The sequence below is a fragment of the Hyperolius riggenbachi genome, chromosome 1, assembly GCF_040937935.1.
Source record: "Hyperolius riggenbachi isolate aHypRig1 chromosome 1, aHypRig1.pri, whole genome shotgun sequence".
Taxonomy (NCBI): Eukaryota; Metazoa; Chordata; class Amphibia; order Anura; family Hyperoliidae; genus Hyperolius; species Hyperolius riggenbachi.
The window spans coordinates 432,477,896-432,497,526 of NC_090646.1; the positions used below are offsets into that span (position 1 = coordinate 432,477,896).

Consider the following 19,631-nt stretch of genomic DNA (forward strand, 5'->3'; position numbering starts at 1 on the left):
TGAATAAAACGGCTTTTTTAAACTTTTTCTTACAATATTTATACTTTTTTTACTCAGCGTTTGCCAATTGTAAAATCTTTCCTCGCCCCGATTTACATTTTAAAATTTATCACAGGTGGAAACATCTTTACTGCTGGGCGGTGCATCCCTGTGGAATGTTTATTTTCTCCTTGTTTCAAAGCCAGTGAAAATAATACCTGGTCTCCCAGTATGCTCTGGGAGGAGACCTGCATATCTAAATAGCCTAAGCTGTGACATCACTGTGAGGGAAGTGCTACATACCAATATACAGAAATATATATGGGCAGCACAGTTATGGATAGCACTCGTTATCATGCCATCTTTGAATGATTGCAAAAGTAATACTGCAGAGATCTATTCAACAATGCAATTGAATTACGTTTATCACTGCAGCTCCCGCATAACACCACAATAATTACAATGAGAATTTCACTGATAACACAAAGATCTACAGCAGTAAGTTACCACTGTAACCCTCATACTTTCATATAATCATCCCGAGTGTCCCAGAGGTACGGTACCTGCTCACCACACTGTGGCCCTTACAGGAACATGGTCACTAAAATCTTAAATGTATCCTGACACTGCTATATCTGTAGCAGAAAACATGTTAATCTGTTTATGTTATGGTAGCCATCTGTAATAACTGCCACATAAAGTTGCAGAATGCAGCTATAGGTGAATGGTTTCAGTGACACAAAAGTTTGTACCCATCCCTGCCTTGCTGCAAATAACTGCCATACCTGGCACAACATTTAGCATATTGCTGCACTCCACATCTTCTCTATAGCTTGTAATGGCATAAGGATTATCTGAACTTCTGAAACTTCCTTAGGAAAAGTTCCTAACAGCACTCATAGAAGGAAATGTTTGGCCACTTATGAAGTGAGTGAAGCCACTTAGTTATCTCTTCACTAACTACAGAGACAGAAGTCAGTGGAGTGGCACAGGGATGTAAGCCATCACATCAGGCACATTACTGGTCAAAAGTTTTAGAACACACCAATTTTTCTAGTATCTTACTGAAATTCAAGCAGTTAAAATTTAACGAGTAGCTTGAAATGGTACAAAAGCAAGTGGTGTGCCAGAGGTTAAAAAAAATGCACTTTTTTTGCATAACATGCCGTGTTATGCGGCTCTTCATGCGTCCTGTGATGCCGTGAGGCGTACTTTTGGACGCATGCGGAATCACGTGGTCCCGCCAGCTAATCGATGCACAGAGCGGCGCTCCAGGAAGTAAACACTGCACATCATATCGTGCAGTGAATATTCATTAGCCATGTGGCTGGCCGAGGAGGAGGAGGGGAGACCTCTTCCTCCAACATTACTGAGCATGTGCAAACAGTCTAACGTGGCTCAGCCCAGTATAACGTACAGCATGCAGCACTTTCTTTTTACCTGCTGCGTTACAATGTAACGCAACGTGGGCCCTGTAAAGAGCCCATTCATTTTTCATTGCTGTGCGGTGGGCTGCGTTACAGGCTGCACTAACGTGCGCCTGTAACGTCTAACTGTGAAAGCAGCCTAATCCTGCTGCTTTTGTCAGCAGTCACATCATCAATAAATACAAGAGAACTAGTTCAAATGGCAGCCATACATGTTCACACCATGAGACTACCACCACCAAGCTTTACTGATGAGGTAGTATGCTTAGGATCATGAGCAGTTCCTTTCCTACTCCATACTCTACTCATCACTCAGGTACAAGTTGCTCTTGGTCTCATCTGTTCATAGGATGTTGTTCCAGAACTATGAAGCCTTTTTAGATGTCATTTGGCAAAACTCTAATCTGGCTTTCCTGTTTTTGATGTTCACCAATAGTTTACACATTGCGGTGAACCCTCTGTATTCACTCTGGTGAAGTCTCCTCTTGAATGTTAACTGACAAAACCAGCAGGATGGATTCAGAAGTTTTTCGGGCAATATTATCTGCTCATATTCAGCCAAATGCTTCAGAACTCATTGCACGGCGCTTCACAGTGCAGATGTACAATGACCCAAAGCATACTGCAAAAGCAACCAAAGAGTTTTTGAAGGGAAAGAAGTGGAATGTTATGCAGTGGCCAAGTCAATCAAAGATGAAGAGGTGGCGATCAATCTGCTGTGATCGCCACCTCTTCCCGCCCCTCTCAGTGAAAGAAGACAGAGGGGCGGGAAGAGGCAGAGATCCGCACAGATTGACGAAAGTAGAGGCAGAGCTACTGCTCAAACCTCTGACTCTACACGGAAGGAGCCCCGAAATTTGAGCTTTCAGCAGAGGGGATGCGGCGTTTTATCAATGGCATTAATGCTAAAGAGGACTGTGAAGTAAAATCAGGTATTTTTGGAGGCTTCAGACGCTCTTTAACCACTTGCCAACCGCGCACTCATAACGCGCGTCGGCAAAGTGGTAGCTGCCGGACCAGCGACGCACATCTGCGTCTCCGGCTGCAGGCTAATTAATCAGGAAACAGCCGCTCGCGCGAGCGGCTGCTACCTGTCAATTCACGGCGGGGGGGGGGGGGGGGCACCGTGAATAGCCTGCGGGCTGCCGATCACAACTCGCAGGGTAAATGTAAACACAAGTGGAAATAATCCTCTTTGTTTACATTTTTACAACGTTGCTAACAGTAGCAGCGTTGTACTGGATCAGCGATCCCCGGCCAATCAGCGGCCGGGTATCGCTGTCACATGACAGGCAGGAGCCTGTTAGAGGCTGCACAGGACAGATCCGTTCCTGTGCAGCCTCCGATCTCCGGGGCAGGGAGGGAGGAGAGGAAGAGGGGGAATCCTGCTGTGGAGGGGGCTTTGAGGTGCCCCCCGCCAGCCACACGTAGGCAGGAGCGATCAGACCCCCCCAGCATACCATCCCCCTAGTGGGGAAAAAAGGGGGGCGATCTGGTCGCTCTGCCTGATATTTGATCTGTGCTGGGGGCTGTAGAGCCCACCCAGCACAGATCTTAGAAATCGGTGCTGGTCCTTAAGGGGGGGTAAAGGCTGAGTCCTGAAGTGGTTAAACACTTGACCTACAGTGTATGTACTGGTGCAGAGCATACAGTAAGCACTGATGGACAGCATGTTGGGCAACAGGGCAGGCTCCTGTGAGGTTTCACTGAGTGGGTAATGTAAGTCATGTAGCAGAATTAAGTGCATAAATTCTTACGCACGAGGAGTAAAGCATGTAGTGCATTGCATTCTGCTGACCTTATCGTGGTAAGACGTTACGCATGTTATTCTGCTTCACACAGTTCAGTGATTACACCCCAGTGTCACTAACCAGATAGATAAGGGGAGAAATGATTTCATATGGTCAAAGTAAACCTTTATCTGGAGTTCTGCTTTAAAAAGGAGCAAGATAGATGGAAAACCCCTGAGAATCAAAACAACATGTATATCTGTAGATATCACAACTGCAATGAACCTGAACAAAAATGTGCCTAGTCTCCAATCCAGATGTAATGTGCAAAACAAAAAAGTGCTGCCCCCCCCCCCCCCCCACCCACACACACACACACACAAACATGTTTATGCAGCAGGAGCAAACAGCCACTGGTTTTAGTCAATATTTCATTTATACATATTTTTTACTTTAAATTCAAAATTTCATTTTAGTCTGAAGCCAGTGATTATTACCGTATTTTCCGCCGTATAAGACGCTCCGGAATATAAGACGCACCCAGGAATAGAAGATGCACTTTGAACTAACGCGTCATTAGTTCAAGCCGATCTCTAGAGCGAGAAGTGCAGGGGAGATGGAGGTCTGCATTAATTGCGGGCGCAAGGCAAAGGTAAGCTCCCGCTATACACTGCAACATCCGGAGGGGCCCAGGAGACACGGGGTGAGCAGAGACACGCGGGGAGCAGGCAGGAAATCCCCTGATGTGGCGGCAAGTTTGATTTGTATCGGTGGGTGTTCATATGTCGAAGGTATACCCGACATTGCTGTATAAGACGCAGGGACTTTTTCTCTCCATCTTTTGGGGAGAAAAAGCGGTGTCTTATATGGCACAAAATACGGTATGTGATTTTACTATGTGATTTTCTATACCAAACCAATGATTCAAACTATGCTTCTTTGCAACCCTGTTGAGCATCCTTGCAACATTTATAGAGCCTTTAAATTATAATTTCTCCTTTTATTTGACGTGTTCATGGAGCAGGAAGTAAAAGTCTGCCACCCCTACCTAAACTGCAAGCACTGTATGTTTAATCTTTATGGAGAGGTACGATTCATATCATACCTTTGTTGTATGGGAATGGGGAGAGATGAAGCACACCTATAGTGATTTTGTTTCATGAACCTGGGCTGACCAGGTAGAGATACTCCTAGTTATCACTTCTAAGTTAAAGGGACTCCGAGCTCATCTAAAAAATAAAAGTTGTACTCACCTGGGGCTTTTTCCAGCCCAGTGCTGGTCGGGAGGTCCCACGACGGCGTCCTGGCTCCTCTCCTACTCCCCGCTCCGGAATGGCTGACCGGCCGCAGCCCGGGCGACACTCGCCCGAGTGTCGGGCTGCTCCTTCCACGTATGACGCGGTTGACGTCACACGCCGGCCGCCTCGCGTCATCACGGCGGCCGGCGTGAAAGTACTGCGCATGCGCGATTAAAGCGCGCATGCGCGGTACTGCCACACCAGCCGCCGTGATGACGCGAGGCGGCCGGCGTGTGACGTCAGCCGCGTCATACGCGGAAGGAGCAGCCCGACACTCGGGCGAGTGTCGCCCGGGCTGCGGCCGGTCAGCCATTCCAGAGCGGGGAGTAGGAGAGGAGCCAGGACGCCGTTGTGGAACCTCCCGACCAGCACTGGGCTGGAAAAAGCCCCGGGTGAGTACAACTTTTATTTTTTAGATGAGCTCGGAGTCCCTTTAAGGGGCCATGATAAAATTTAGTAAAAATCCTTGAATTTATATAGTTCCTTTGATAGAAATTGGGTCTAAAAATTCAGATATGTATGAAGAAAACATGTCAGGGGTTTTATACAAATACTACTTTGATGACACATATAAAAATACAAGTGCGTTTACTAGTTCTATTAGGCAAGCAATAAAAATTGAAATTCACCTTATTTTGACACTTTTCCTCGAGACCTTTCTTCACATTCAAAATCTTGCAGTTCTATTACTTCTACTTTTGAGTCCCTTCTTTCAAACCGCATATTGGAAGGCACATGAGGGTCCTCAAAATGTCCATGTTCATCTTCGTGATACCCACTGTAGAATGGGTAGTTACCACGAGTATTGTGGCTACACACAGAAGGATGTACTGCTACAGTAACTGAAGCAGAAGCAGTCACAGTAGTAATAGGCTGGCAGTATGTAGGCCCTGAAGCCCCCACAGGAGCAAAGCCAGGTTTCCTATAGTTCTGTAAGTTGGGTCTGTGCCCTGAGCGGTCTCTATTAGTAGGACCAAACTGTTTCTCAGCAGAAGATTCAAAAGCGTCTTTGCGAGGTCGATATGGAGGTGGACGAGAACCATCTTGTGATTCCCACCTCTGATTCCTACTTGGTCGCCATTGTTGCTGAGGTCTGTTCTCTTCGTTTGTTTGTATCCTATGACTTGACAGACTTTGCCTGGTATCTGGCATGAAAACCTGCAGGTAAACAAAACACATAAGTTACCAAAAAAATAAGCGTATGCCCTTTCTAAACATATTTTCATCTTTGACCTTGCAGAAGTCCATTTACCCAAAACATAATATTGGTAATCTCCAGCTCATAAGAATAGAATCAATCTCTAAAACCGCACAGACAAAGCATGGCAATGCTATAGAAGTAGCAAAACAAATTTCATCTCAAATACTTACTGAGGACCTCGGAAACATTGGGTTTTTTGTGGCCTCAACAATGACTTGATGAGGTGACGTTCCTGCAGACTGCTGAGCCTCATATTGGTGGAGCTCCTCAGTAAGGCCAGATACTGTTGTTTGAGAACTCGATTCAGAATCTGAAGAATCTGATCCGGTGTGCGCTTGCTGTGTAAACACTGGGAACCGCAGAATATTTGGTGGCGGAATCGGTGTAGGCAGCCGGTCTCTTCCATCTGTTGGAGATACCTAATGTTTTTTGAAACAGATATTTTAAATAAATTAATCTCTCTATGACTTTGTGTCATATTATTCATCACTGGTTACAATGCTACTGAAATAAGGTGAAAATGGTACAGCTGTCATTCACAGCTTCTTTAACCTTCAGCATAATGAATGTATTACACAGCTCTGTACATGGACATTGCAAGTAGCAGAATCCATAAAATGTTTATATATTAGGGGAGCCAAACACCCATGCCACATCTGTGTGCACAACACTAGAACATTTGTGTAGAATAAACATTTTCTTTGTATTCAGCTTTTATTCTTACCTCAGGGTAAGGTCCAAAGAATGAAAGTAGAACTGGAAGCAGCACCAGGCCATTCAGAACTCCTAGGATGGTTAAAATTGCCAAAACTGCAAAGAAGTACCTGTATAAGGGAGGGAAAAAAGCAAGCTACGGTAAGTGGCATGCCAATTATTCCAATATCAATTATCTGCCACAACTGCAGAGACATTAAGTTATAGATCTCCAAAATAAGGAAAAGAAAACACCACACATGAAAATAAAAATGTGCTTTATGAACACATTTAATTTACCTTAAATGCTGCACTCCACAATTCAGTGTTAGTCAGGAGGAAAGAGAAGGGTTATATTGTTAGACTTGAAAGATTGTGAGAATTAATGATAAGACAGCAAAAGAGAAATACGGAAGGTGGTGAAAAGAACAAGATCGCACACAACCACACATACAGGTCCTTCTAAAAAAATTAGCATATTGTGATAAAGTTCATTATTTTCTGTAATGTACTGATAAACAGACTTTCATATATTTTAGATTCATTACACACAACTGACGTAGTTCAAGCCTTTTATTGTTTTAATATTGATGATTTTGGCATACAGCTCATGAAAACCCCAAATTCCTATCTCCAAAAATTAGCATATTTCCTCCGACCAATAAAAGAAAAGTGAACATAATTATTTGAAGGTTGACTTTTTGTTTTAAAAACAGTTATGCACTCAATACTTGGTCGGGAATCCTTTTGCAGAAATGACTGCTTCAATGCGGCGTGGCATGGAGGCAATCATCCCGTGGCACTGCTCAGGTGTTATGGAGGCCCAGGATGCTTCGATAGCGGCCTTAAGCTCATCCAGAGTGTCTTGCATCTCTCTTCACAATATCCCACAGATTCTCTATGGGGTTCAGGTCAGGAGAGTTGGCAGGCCAATTGAGCACAGTAATACCATGGTCAGTGAGCAGGTGCCAGGTCGTGCTGAAAATTGAAATCTTCATCTCCATAAAGCTTTTCAGCAGATGGAAGCATGAAGTGCTGAAGTGCTCCAAAATCTCCTCATAGCTAGCTGCATTGACCCTGCCCTTGATAAAACACAGTAAACCAACACCAGCAGCTGACATGGCACCCCAGACCACCACTGACTGTGGGTACTTGACACTGGACTTCAGGAATTTTAGCATTTCCCTCTCTCCAGTCTTCCTCCAGACTCTGGCACCTTGATTTCCGAATGACATGCAAAAGTTGCTTTCATCCGAAAAAAGTACTTTGAACCACTGAGCAACAGTCCAGTGCTGCTTCTCTGTAGCCCAGGTCAGGCGCTTCTGCTGCGGTTTCTGGTTAAAAAGTGGCTTGACCTGGGGAATGTGGCACCTGTAGCCCATTTCCTGCACACGCCTGTACATGGTGGCTGTGAATGTTTCTACTCCAGACTCAGTCCATTGCTTTCGCAGGTCCCCCAAGGTCTGGAATCGGTCCTTCTCCACAATCTTCCTCAGGGTATGGTCACCTCTTCTAGTTGTGCAGCGTTTTCTGCCACACTTTTTCCTTCCCACAGACTTCCCATTAAGGTGCCTTGATACAGCACTCTGGGAACAGCCTATTCGTTCAGAAATTTCTTTCTCTGCCTTACCCTCTTGCTTGAGGGTGTCAATGATGGCCTTCTGGACAGCAGTCAGGTCGGCAGTCTGAGGGCTGGTGCACACCGAGCGGCTTTTTCAGCGTTTCTGCAGCCGCTTGCGGCTGCGGATCCGCTTGGTCAATGTATCTCAATGGGGTGGTGCACACCAGAGCGGGAGGCATTTTGCAGAAGCGAAAAATGCCTGGGTGAGGCATTTTTTGGATTTCGGATGCGTTTCTGCCTCAATGTTAAGTATAGGAAAAACGCAAACCGCTCTGAAAAACTCTTGTTCAGAGCGGTTTTGCCGGCGTTTTTGTTACAGAAGCTGTTCAGTAACAGCTTTACTGTAACAATATATGAAATCTACTATACTGAAAACCGCAGCAGCAATCCGCAAAACGCCATAGAAAAATGAAAGAAAGCGTTTCAAAATCTGCTAGCATTTTGCGGATCTGCTAGCGGTTTTTGGTGTGCACCGGGCCTTACCCATGATTGCGGTTTTGAGTAATGAACCAGGCTAGGAGTTTTTAAAAGCCTCAGGAATCTTTTGCAGGTGTTTTGAGTTAATTAGTTGATTCAGATGATTAGGTTAATAACTCGTTTACAGAACCTTTTCATGATATGCTAATTTTTTTAGATAGAAATTTTGGGTTTTCATGTTTTCATTTTTGGCTGTATGCCAAAATCATCAATATTAAAACAATAAAAGGCTTGAACTACTTCAGTTGTGTGTAATGAATCTAAAATATATGAACATCTAAGGTTTATCAGTACATTATAGAAAATAATGAACTTTATCACAATATGCTAATTTTTTTAGAAGGACCTGTACATACACACACACACATTCTTCCCATTAGCCAGAACCCAGAAACGATCAGAAACGAGGGAAAAGAAAGATAATTTCCTCACAAATAGCCTATACTGGAAGAGAGAGACACTTCTAGCACCGCTAATCCATCTGTATGAGAAACTTACAATAGCAGTCTCCAATTAAACCTTCAGTTCACCAGGTAAAAGATTTTTTTTCCTTGTTCTTTAATGACTAAACTCTTCTAGGAATTTGGAGAGTTTCAGTTTTACCACATAGCTTAAATTGCAAGCTGTTTTGAGCAGGGAACCAGCTTCTGTTCCAAGAAAATGCTTCCATTCTATGGTATGCCTCAGCATTGTATGTAGTAAAAGGCTCCACAATGGCAGAGCTGCACTGCAGGCTAATCTTTTGTTGATCAATTTAGCATCTCTGAATACTCTTGTTTTGAGTCAGCCAATTCAAACATAAAGACCAAAGTAATGGGGAAGAGGAGGGAAGTGCACAAGTGCATGTTGTTTCCCACCACCGAGGCTTATGGTGAGGGATTATTCAAACCAAAAAGGTAAGAAACACTTTCTAAAAAGAGAAAATGTTCTGCAAGCAGTTCCCATATACTAGCTGCACATGTATCTGCTCTCTGGTACAATAAAATGGGGAGTGTACAGACTGCTGAAAAGTAGGTTTAAGTCATGAGAACAGAACAAATTATGAGACTTGCAATAGCATTCCTTCTTATTTTCTACGGGTCAAATGTCCCTTTAAGGCTTCATAAGAGGGTTAAACATGTCTGGGCACATGTGTAGTCCTTGTTTTTCCAGCATCTTTCCCTGGATGAGATCACAACATACAAATAACCTGGTTCTGTAAACATCTTGGGAAATCTTAAATCCATTAGCACAATCAGCAAGCCAATGTCCTCCTCAAATGAAGACCAAGCAAAACTTTAGACTGGGATTTGTATCAACAATAGGCCCCAGGAACATTTGCATGTCATCCATCTAGCACTAGCATAAACAATGTGATTATATTTCTGTCTACTCTGCATATACAATGTGTGTTAATTTACTCCATTCTCCATCTTACTGGAGAACATTGTTGAGGTAATCTCTCTCTCTCTCTCAGCCTTTCCAAAAGCTCTGGTATTCCCCTGGAATAATGTCTGATCAATCCACATCCGTCCCAGAAAAGAACCAGATTTCCCATGAGCTCAAACAAGGAAGATATCCTGAGATGAGGAGGTAGCATTCTGACTCTTCACCACCTGGTTGAACTTTGCAGAAATAAACACTGTTCATTTCTACTGTGAGTGAACAAAGCTGAGGCTACCCGAAAGGAACTACATTATTTATTATCAACAAAAGTGTATTCTGGCACAGTAGAGGTTTGAGTGGTATCGTATCACTAATTGGTTAAACATTTTGAACACCCAATACCTTTTTTTACAATGCTATGACAGTGCCGTCCCTAAATACCCCAGAGATAGTAAAGGTTAAATATAAACCTTGCTAAATTATTTTTTGAGATGTTGGAGACAGCTATCCCACAATAACATGGGGCTCTTCCTTGTTCTGCTTACTTGTACTGGAGGGCAGGCCACAGCGTAGCAGAGTACCCATGAAATAGCCGCCGGGAGACTTGGGCGCAGGATACAGCAGATACACAGCTTACCTTGCTCCTGCACAAGTCCCAGCGGCGTTAATTACTATTCCCCCTCCAGGTTGACGTGGATGGTAGGGAATGCTGTAATTCAGCTTCCAGCTATTGCTGGCGGCCGAATTACAGTGTCTTAAAAGTAACTTAAGCTCCGTCTTCTGACAGTGCCAAAGTTACTCACTGTGCGCCACTATAGCCATAATTCCTATTTCGGCCTATGGTGGTGCCATCTGCGTACAAATCTCCTGTGCTGTTAACAGCACTCACCCTAGCATGCCAACAACTCTATTATTGTAAGAGGGACACAAGTCCAGTCCATGAGGCACCTTAATCTGAAACACTGTCTTATGAGAAGGAGGTGTGACCCTGGCTGCTAAGATACCAGAGAGTGCAGAAACTTGGCTTTCAGTTCAGGTTGAATAAAACCTGGCGACAGTTATATCACAACAGGTTCCAGTTGCTCAAAAGAGGTTGTCATTGAGTTTTAAATTTTAACCCCTTAATTTCCTTAGGATGCTTGGTGTAGCAGGCAAAGGCCTCAGTGATAAGGCTTGAGGAAAACATGGAATTGTGGTTTAAACTTGGCCCACACTTGAGCTTCTAACAGTCTTATTAACGGAACAGATGAAGGGACATTAATGACCTATCACTGCCACAAATGCCAATGTTTAAACTATCTGTAATTAAATGTTACCTTTCCATTAAATCATGCAGCAAGTTACTTTCTAAAATGGTAAGGAGATTTAAATGTCACTTCTCTGCAACTATAGCTTTACAAAGCAGGTAGTAAAACTTCACGTATTCTCACTGCAGGGAGTCTAATGTATGTGGTGATAGAAGGTACCCATGTAGAAATATGCAGTAGATGACATATTTGTATCTCGCTAGCCTTCTTTCACTTAGCTTTATTTCACTAGGCTGATCAAGCATACGCGCTGCTATGTACCACTTCCTCTCACGTATTCATATTTTCTACAGTAAAAAGTGGAGTTACACTTTAAACACACATCTGTAAAAGAACTTAGTATGCATTAAGTATTTGTGTCTATTAAAAGTTAATGACAAATTCTGCTTGGGCATACAGGTACAAAATACATAACATGTCTAGTACACCGCTCCATACAAAAGCCATGCCATATTTCAGTCAAATGTGACTTGTGAATTATTAGGGTAACCTAGGTGCTGCCATAGTTCATGCCGGTTTGGTCACATGTCTATAGATAGGAAGAATTCCATATGCCCATCCTCCACTCGGATTTACTCTTGCTCTCAGGCCTGCTTCTCTCTTTTTTTTCTGCCACGGCAGCTGATCACAATGAAGCAGTGTTACATCTAAGATTAGTCATTTTACAGAGCTCCACGGGTTGTTAGGAATAGAGAGGGATCTATTTCACTGCGTTTATCAAATTCCCTTCAAAGAAAACTTCCTCAGAACTGACAAATTTACATTCTTAATTAAATTCACAAGAAAACAGACCCTGTCTTAATTTCTTGCAGGCTCTAATGCTTCATACACACGTGAGATAAAAGTCTTTGGATCTTTGGAAAAGGCAAGATCACAGACCAATCTTACCACCCTTCATGTAGTATGAGAGCCATACTCTACACCAGGGGTGCCCACACTTTGACACGCGAGCTACTTTTAAAATTCCAGAGCTCAAGAGATCTACCAACATTTGAAATAGCCAGGTATAGCTGCCCCTAATATAAGTAGCTAGGCATAGGTGCCCACGTATAGAAAGCTAAGCATAGGTCCCCTTATATAGCTAGGCATAGGTGCCCCACATATAGATAGCTAGGCATGAGTGCCCCCATATAGATAGCTAAGCATAGGTGCTCCCTATATAGATAGCTAGGCATAGGTGCCCCCTATATAGCTAAGCATAGGTGCTCCCCACATAGATAGCTAGGCATAGGTGCCCCCCAAATATAGATAGCTAGGCATAGGTGGTCCCCCACATAGATAGCTAGGCATAGGTGTCCCCCACATAGATAGCTAGGCATAGGTGTCCCCCACATAGATAGCTAGGCATAGGTGGTCCCCCACATAGATAGCTAGGCATAGGTGCTCCCCCACATATAGATAGCTAGGCATAGGTGCTCCCCCACATAGATAGCTAGGCATAGGTGTCCCCCACATAGATAGCTAGGCATAGGTGCTCCCCCACATATAGATAGCTAGGCATAGGTGCTCCCCCACATATAGATAGCTAGGCATAGGTGCCCCCCACATATAGATAGCTAGGTATAGGTGTCCCCCACATAGGTTGCTAGGCATAGGTGTCCCCCACATAGATAGCTAGGCATAGGTGGTCCCCCACATAGATAGCTAGGCATAGGTGGTCCCCCACATAGATAGCTAGGCATAGGTGTACCCCACATAGATAGCTAGGCATAGGTGTCCCCCACATAGATAGCTAGGCATAGGTGTCCCCCACATAGATAGCTAGGCATAGGTGGTCCCCCACATAGCTAGGCATAGGTGCTCCCCCACATATAGATAGCTAGGCATAGGTGCTCCCCCACATATAGATAGCTAGGCATAGGTGCCCCCCACATATGGATAGCTAGGCATAGGTGCTCCCCCACATATAGATAGCTAGGCATAGGTGCTCCCCCACATATAGATAGCTAGGCATAGGTGCCCCCCACATATAGATAGCTAGGTATAGGTGTCCCCCACATAGGTTGCTAGGCATAGGTGTCCCCCACATAGGTTGCTAGGCATAGGTAGATAGCTAGGCATAGGTGGTCCCCCATATAGATAGCTAGGCATAGGTGTCCCCCACAAAGATAGCTAGGCATAGGTGGTCCCCCATATAGATAGCTAGGCATAGGTGTCCCCCACATAGATAGCTAGGCATAGGTGTCCCCCACAAAGATAGCTAGGCATAGGTGGTCCCCCATATAGATAGCTAGGCATAGGTGGTCCCCCACATAGCTAGGCATTGGTGTCCCCCACATAGATAGCTAGGCATAGGTGCCCCACACATAGCTAGGCATAGGTGTCCCCCACATAGATAGCTAGGCATAGGTGATCCCCCATATAGATAGCTAGGCATAGGTGGTCCCCCACATAGATAGCTAGGCATAGGTGCCCCCCACATAGCTAGGCATTGGTGTCCCCCACATAGATAGCTAGGCATAGGTGGTCCCCCACATAGATAGCTAGGCATAGGTGTCCCCCACATAGATAGCTAGGCATAGGTGTCCCCCACATAGATAGCTAGGCATAGGTGGTCCCCCACATAGATAGCTAGGCATAGGTGGTCCCCCACATAGATAGCTAGGCATAGGTGTCCCCCACATATAGATAGCCACGTGTAGGTGCCCCCCATATATAGATAGCTAGGTATAGGTGCCCCAGTCCTATAGATAGGTGCCCCCTCCCTCCACCAGCCGCCGCTCTCCTCCACCCCCCATTACTCACCCTGCATGCCCGGAGGAGCATGCAGCACTGAGACATCTGATAGCGGTGACCAGCGGTGGAGAGGAGAGCGGAGGGCAACGGCGTGTATACAGGCAAAGCACTTCCTGTATACACCTCCTTACCCACCGCTCTCCTCTCCACTGCGGATTGTCGCTAATCAGGTGTCAGTGCTGCAAGGCATGCAGGGTCAGCGACGGGGTTCCGGACAACATGAGGAGGAGAGCGGCGGACAAAGAGGAAGTGAGAGGGCTGGGGAGGAAGGAGGGGGGCATGACGCGGCGCTCTCTTTGCCTCTCCCTATTGGCTGTGTGCTCTGTGCTGCTCTGCATAGGGCAGCACAATCAGACGGTACGCCGGCGCTGTATAGTCAGCGTCTGGCGTACTATTTTAAAATGCCGACGCGATCTACCCAGCAGTCCTTCGCGATCTACTGGTAGATCGCGATCGACGCATTGGGCAGCCCTGCTCTACACAGTCTATTCTATGGAGCTGCACTCCCCATCAGATAAAATCTTTGCAAGATGCTGCACACACAGATGCCTGTACACACTCAAAAGATCATTATCTGCAAAAGATCTGTTCCTGCAAAATATCCATTCCTGCAAAATGCATTCATAGTCTGAGATCTGCAGATCATCATACACACTTGGTTTAACAGACAATCATCTGCAGATCAGATCCACCAGGATGGATTTTCAGATCTGCAGATGATTGCCAGATATGCAGATGAAGTCTGTTAAACCAAGTGTGTATGATGATCTGCAGATCTCATAGATTATGAATGCATTTTGCAGGAATTGATATTTTGCAGGAACAGATCTTTTGCAGATAATGATCTTTTGAGTGTGTACGGGCATCTTTGTGTGCAGCATCTTGCAAAGATTTTATGAGAGAGAGAGAGAGAGAGAGAGAGAGAGAGCGAGAGCGAGAGCGAGAGCGAGAATGCAATGCATTCTGTTTGCTTGTGCAGTGAAAGTATGGTTTATGAAAGACCTTCTTACCTGACGATGAAGTCAAACTCAGATCCTGCTAACATAAGGACTCCAAGGAGAGTTGAGACAGCTCCATCCAGCACAGGTGCAAACATATGTTCCAGCGCTAAGACTGCCCTCCGGTTCTTGTCACCAATAGCTGTGAGAAATGCCTATTGATGTAGACAAAACCACATTAGCCTCAATGCTGTAGTCTCATGTAAGTATCTTTCTTTTCCAGATGCAGAACACTGGCTACTCTGTGTGGGATCTCATGGTATAATACTACATCTATTCTCATTAACAGTCCCTTTCACACTTACATGCTCTTTATAGTAATGCTCCCTAATCTAAACTGCACCTACAATGCAAGGAGAGAATATTGCAGTAACTGATTTTGATGCAAATCATATCAAAACCGTATACAATGCCTCAAAAAGTACATGTAAAACAGATTGCAATTACAGCACACACAAAAACCTGTCAAAAGCACAACTCCATTAGGACGGTTTCAGAATGTGGATTCGAGGATTACCGCATTAGTACGCAGTAATCCCGTCTTGCAGCCGGCCAAGCAGGAAGTGACGCTCATTTCTTGTTGGCCAATCAATGACATGAGCGCAAGCATATTGCTAAAATTGACTTCCATGCATGCCCGGCACGTAAAACCATGGTGGGTCGTTTAAAAATGTGTGTGTTGCCATAGACTTACACGACTTCTGGTCTGCCTCACAGCAACATAGCTATGCGCTCACGTTAGATAGGGTACTCCTGGAGCATCGCACCACACGCAATGTGATTTAACCCATAGACTTGCATTACCCTGCGGTAGGCTGCGGTAAAAATGCCACACTGCTGCAGTGTGAAAGGGCCGAGACTTCTACCTGCAAACGTGACTCCTGACAAGACACATATCGTCTTTCAGAATAATATTAACTGCAGGGAGAATGTCTACAATTTGTCTTCAGTGTTTATGCGTAATACACTGCCCATATATATAACACTAAAAGGTTGTATAACAACATGGAGCTTTCATACCTGCTAATATGATCCAAATAAAAAACAAGGTTTAAGCTTGCCCTGATGAGTGTTTGAAAATCCTGTACATTTTGAATTGTACACTCCCCCCAAGTCTCATTAACCAGGTATACTTGGAAAATTTAAGGTAAGACATGGATAAATAGCAATACAGGACATCACGTTACATTACAGAGACCCAGAACCACCAGGACTTTATGCAGTGGACTAGTAAGAACTTAAAAGCCCTGTGTATGTTCGCTAGTTCAGCCTACTAAAGTCCTATAGTGACTAAATATCAGTGTTCCATTCCAGACAAAGGAGAATAATCACATGCTGTATAATAACCTGTGTCTCACTTTTGTCTTAAGAAGGCAAGATTGTACTTTGCAGTGTTTTCGTTTCTTTTTGTTTGCTATGTAGAAGCCTGATAGTTCAAAATGAACATAAAACTTATCTGGGTGCCCAGTGAAACCCTGAGCCTGCAGGCCCAGGTCTTCCAAATACGAAGGCCAACAATGTCTAAAGGCACTTACAGATGTGACATGACAGCTACTTGGACTGACACAAGCAAATACCAGGAGCAGGCACGATAGGATAAGTAGACTTGACTAACGGGACAGGGTAACTAGACTGACTGCCAGAACAGGGTAAATAGACTGGCAGCACAGTGTTATTAGACAGGGCAATAAACTTACATGCAGGTCTGGGTCGTTAGACTGACTGGTGGGACAGGGTGACTAAAGCAAGCTGGGATAAGGACTGAACTGACTGAAAAGTTACTGGAGCAAGGCTGGGATCTGGACTGGCAGGCAAAACAAAGGGCAATTGGGCTGAATGAAAAAGAGTAACTGGAATAAGGCTAGGGTCTGGACTGACAAGGATAGGTCAACTGGACTGACAAGAAGAATAGGCCAACTACACAAGGCTGGGGTCCAAACTGGCAAGTAGGACAGGCTGACTGGACTGTCAAGTAGGACAGGGTAGCTGGACAAAAAACTGGGGGCCTGCTATGCCATAGCATGTAAGCCAGGGTCATGGAGTGAAGGAACAGTTTGACTGATACTCTGGAGCTGTGTTTCAACCAATTCTTATCAGTGTTTAGCCAAAGTTTAAATGACCCTGGCTTTTCCACCAGTGCAGTGGCCATGCCCTCCCGTCGACCAGATAAGAGAACCATGCACTATGATGGTGTTGGTGACAGTGAAGAGGATGATGTGGGATCCTGGCAAGTAGAACATTGTGCTTGGAGGAGGCCCAAATTCAGCGAGAACTGTGGTGATGGCCTCTACTTTTGTAAAACATGAGCCCCAACTCCCTTGCATCCATGTATATTTTTATTTATACATTTAAGGCCATTTTAAAACATCCATATTTTCAATATAAATTGTGAGTGTATTAAATTAGTAGGAATAAATGCTGCAAATACAATGCATATGCACTCACTGAAAATCTAAATAGGGCTTCTCCTACCCACACAACACCCTTCAATAGCCCTATAGAGTAATTTAGTAAAAAAAAAAAAGTCTTTTTTTAAAACGCCAATAAAAGGCTGAAACAGCAGAGGGGACACAATAGTGTAAGTTAAATACTACTATTTTGTGCTGAACATGATGAACCCAGCAACAGATGCACCCAACCCTGTCATAAACACTCTCTGCTTGCACTGGTAATGCATCTGCACGCTGACACTGAACTCCAATTGAAAAATGTGTCCATTATATGCTGCAATGATTGTTCTGCTTTTTCAGCTAATGTTACAATGATAGCTTAGGAATCTTGTCTATCTCTGCAAAAGTACAGCTTAGCAGACAAAACACACAGTGCAGATAAAATAATTTCAAGTTCATTTTGTAAGCAAAGATAACATGTAAAAATCATAGCAACCAGTATAAACAATGTATGCAGAACACTGAAACATAATAAAATATTTCCAAAAGGAAGTAATCGAAAACCAAACAAAATATAAACCGATAAAAGCAAATACAGCACTTACCAATGCTACATGTACAGTAAATTCTACTCCAATGCCCACAGAGGCTATAAGTATCACCACAGGCACAGCACTCAGCTTAATTCCAATGAGGCCCATCATCCCAAATAGCTCCACTGTCATAAGGGCCAGAACCAGAACCTACCAAGTAAAGAACACATCAGCATTAACACTTGCTTAGACACATTAAAATACGCTGCACGAGATTTGTATCTTTTTCTTTTATTAAAAAAAGGTGTTAACATGTCAGAAATGCAAGGTATACAATACTGAGGCAGGAGTCACACTTGAGTTGAGCAAATCCTCAGCATTTTGCAGCATACAAAAGACGCATGCGGAATCACATAATTCTATGGAGCATGTGCGTTTTCTGGCGGCATATGCGATTCCGCATTGCGTAAAAAAAAAAATGCAACCTGCACTACTTTGCCAAATAAAGCATGCGGTTTTACATTGAAATCATTGGCTAAGAAAAAAAAAACACGACTCAAGTTAAAAAGCTTTGCAAAATGCACTATCGTGCAGCAAAACGCTTGCGGGGAATCGTCTGCGCAAATGCGAGTGTAACCCCTCCCTGACAGGAAAAACAAAGCTCGTTGCTGTTTTACAGTACTTCATAGGTCAGTGGCTCATTCTACAAGACACTGGTTATTACAGTACTGCATTTATCCACAAGAGGGACTGTAAATATAACATTTGACCTTGTTCGCCCTCACATCTTCTAATAGACAAAACTTTGGAGTAAGCAGTGGAAAAAAAACCCAACTACTAATAAGGAAATAGTCATTTTGCGGAGCATTTTATGTAAAATCCTTAGCTTAAGGCATAGTAAAAAAGAAGGAGAGAAAACTAATAGGTGTCAGGTTACAGAGAGGCCTCATGGCTTTTAGGGAATTTGGATGGATTTCTATGGACAAAGCAAGCAGTGAAGCAAGTTTCGCTGGTGATATTGTGGGGGGAGCAGAGAGGGAAAAGCTCATCCCTCAGACTTGCTTCACACACATTTTACATGCCACTTGAATGCTTGCTTTCTGCCTCTGGAACACTTCTCGAAAAAATGTAAGATGAACTTTAATATCCCACTTCAATTTTTATATATACACTTCAGAAATGACCACTAATCTTGGTATCAGAAATGTTCCTGCTCACATTCAATAACAGACTCTTCCCAGAAAATAAATAAAATAGTGGGGGATTGTCTCATCTTTACCATAAAACTCTCCCTAGGTCTGCACATGTATTGTGAAAATTCTAACAAAGTAGACACAGCTTTGTTGTAGCTCTTCTAACTATATTACAAACACTGCTTTCATTTGGGGTCGCTAAATTGTTCAAACGCAGAAACAGTGGGAGGTTCCAGCAGGAGAATTAGGTCATTAGCCACTAGCTCTGTATAATGCTCCAGGGTGCTGATCTTACCCTTCTAATTATACATCATACAGGCATGGATGAAAACACTAAGTCAGAAGGCATTACGATGCCATGCTTTTACTGGTCACTCCTTGCAGCGTTGTAGTGCACAGCAGTTTGGTAATTAGTGCAGAAGGCCAGCAGCAAAGAGGCTTTCACCTGAACAATCTTTGCTTAAACAGATCAACCTAGTGTTTCAGTTCTCTATATTTCTAGGATACGAATTGTATTTTGCACCATGAAAAGATCTGAGGACGTCCAGTGTGTTACACCATTACATAAATACTTGTAATATGTTCTCTGCCCATCAGGTCGGATTTGGACACAGACTGAGGTAGAATGCAATCCAGATAGATCTAAATGTCATACCCAATTAGCATGTAACAAAATAAATATA

General features: G+C 43.9%; 1 protein-coding gene across 4 annotated transcripts in view; it reads right to left on the minus strand.

Moving 5' to 3' along the window:
- Nucleotides 1-19,631, minus strand: part of PTCH1 (patched 1) — a 131,611-nt gene that overhangs the window by 6,065 nt on the left and 105,915 nt on the right. For all 4 annotated transcript variants that reach the window (XM_068237362.1, XM_068237367.1, XM_068237376.1 and 1 more), the window contains 5 exons: nucleotides 17,828-17,965; nucleotides 14,845-14,987; nucleotides 6,360-6,459; nucleotides 5,806-6,054; nucleotides 5,064-5,592 (listed from right to left, as the gene is read on the minus strand). In XM_068237362.1, coding sequence (XP_068093463.1) covers nucleotides 5,065-5,592; nucleotides 5,806-6,054; nucleotides 6,360-6,459; nucleotides 14,845-14,987; nucleotides 17,828-17,965 — 1,158 coding nt within the window. In that variant the 3' untranslated portion in view covers nucleotide 5,064. The remainder of the gene's footprint in view (nucleotides 1-5,063; nucleotides 5,593-5,805; nucleotides 6,055-6,359; nucleotides 6,460-14,844; nucleotides 14,988-17,827; nucleotides 17,966-19,631) is intronic.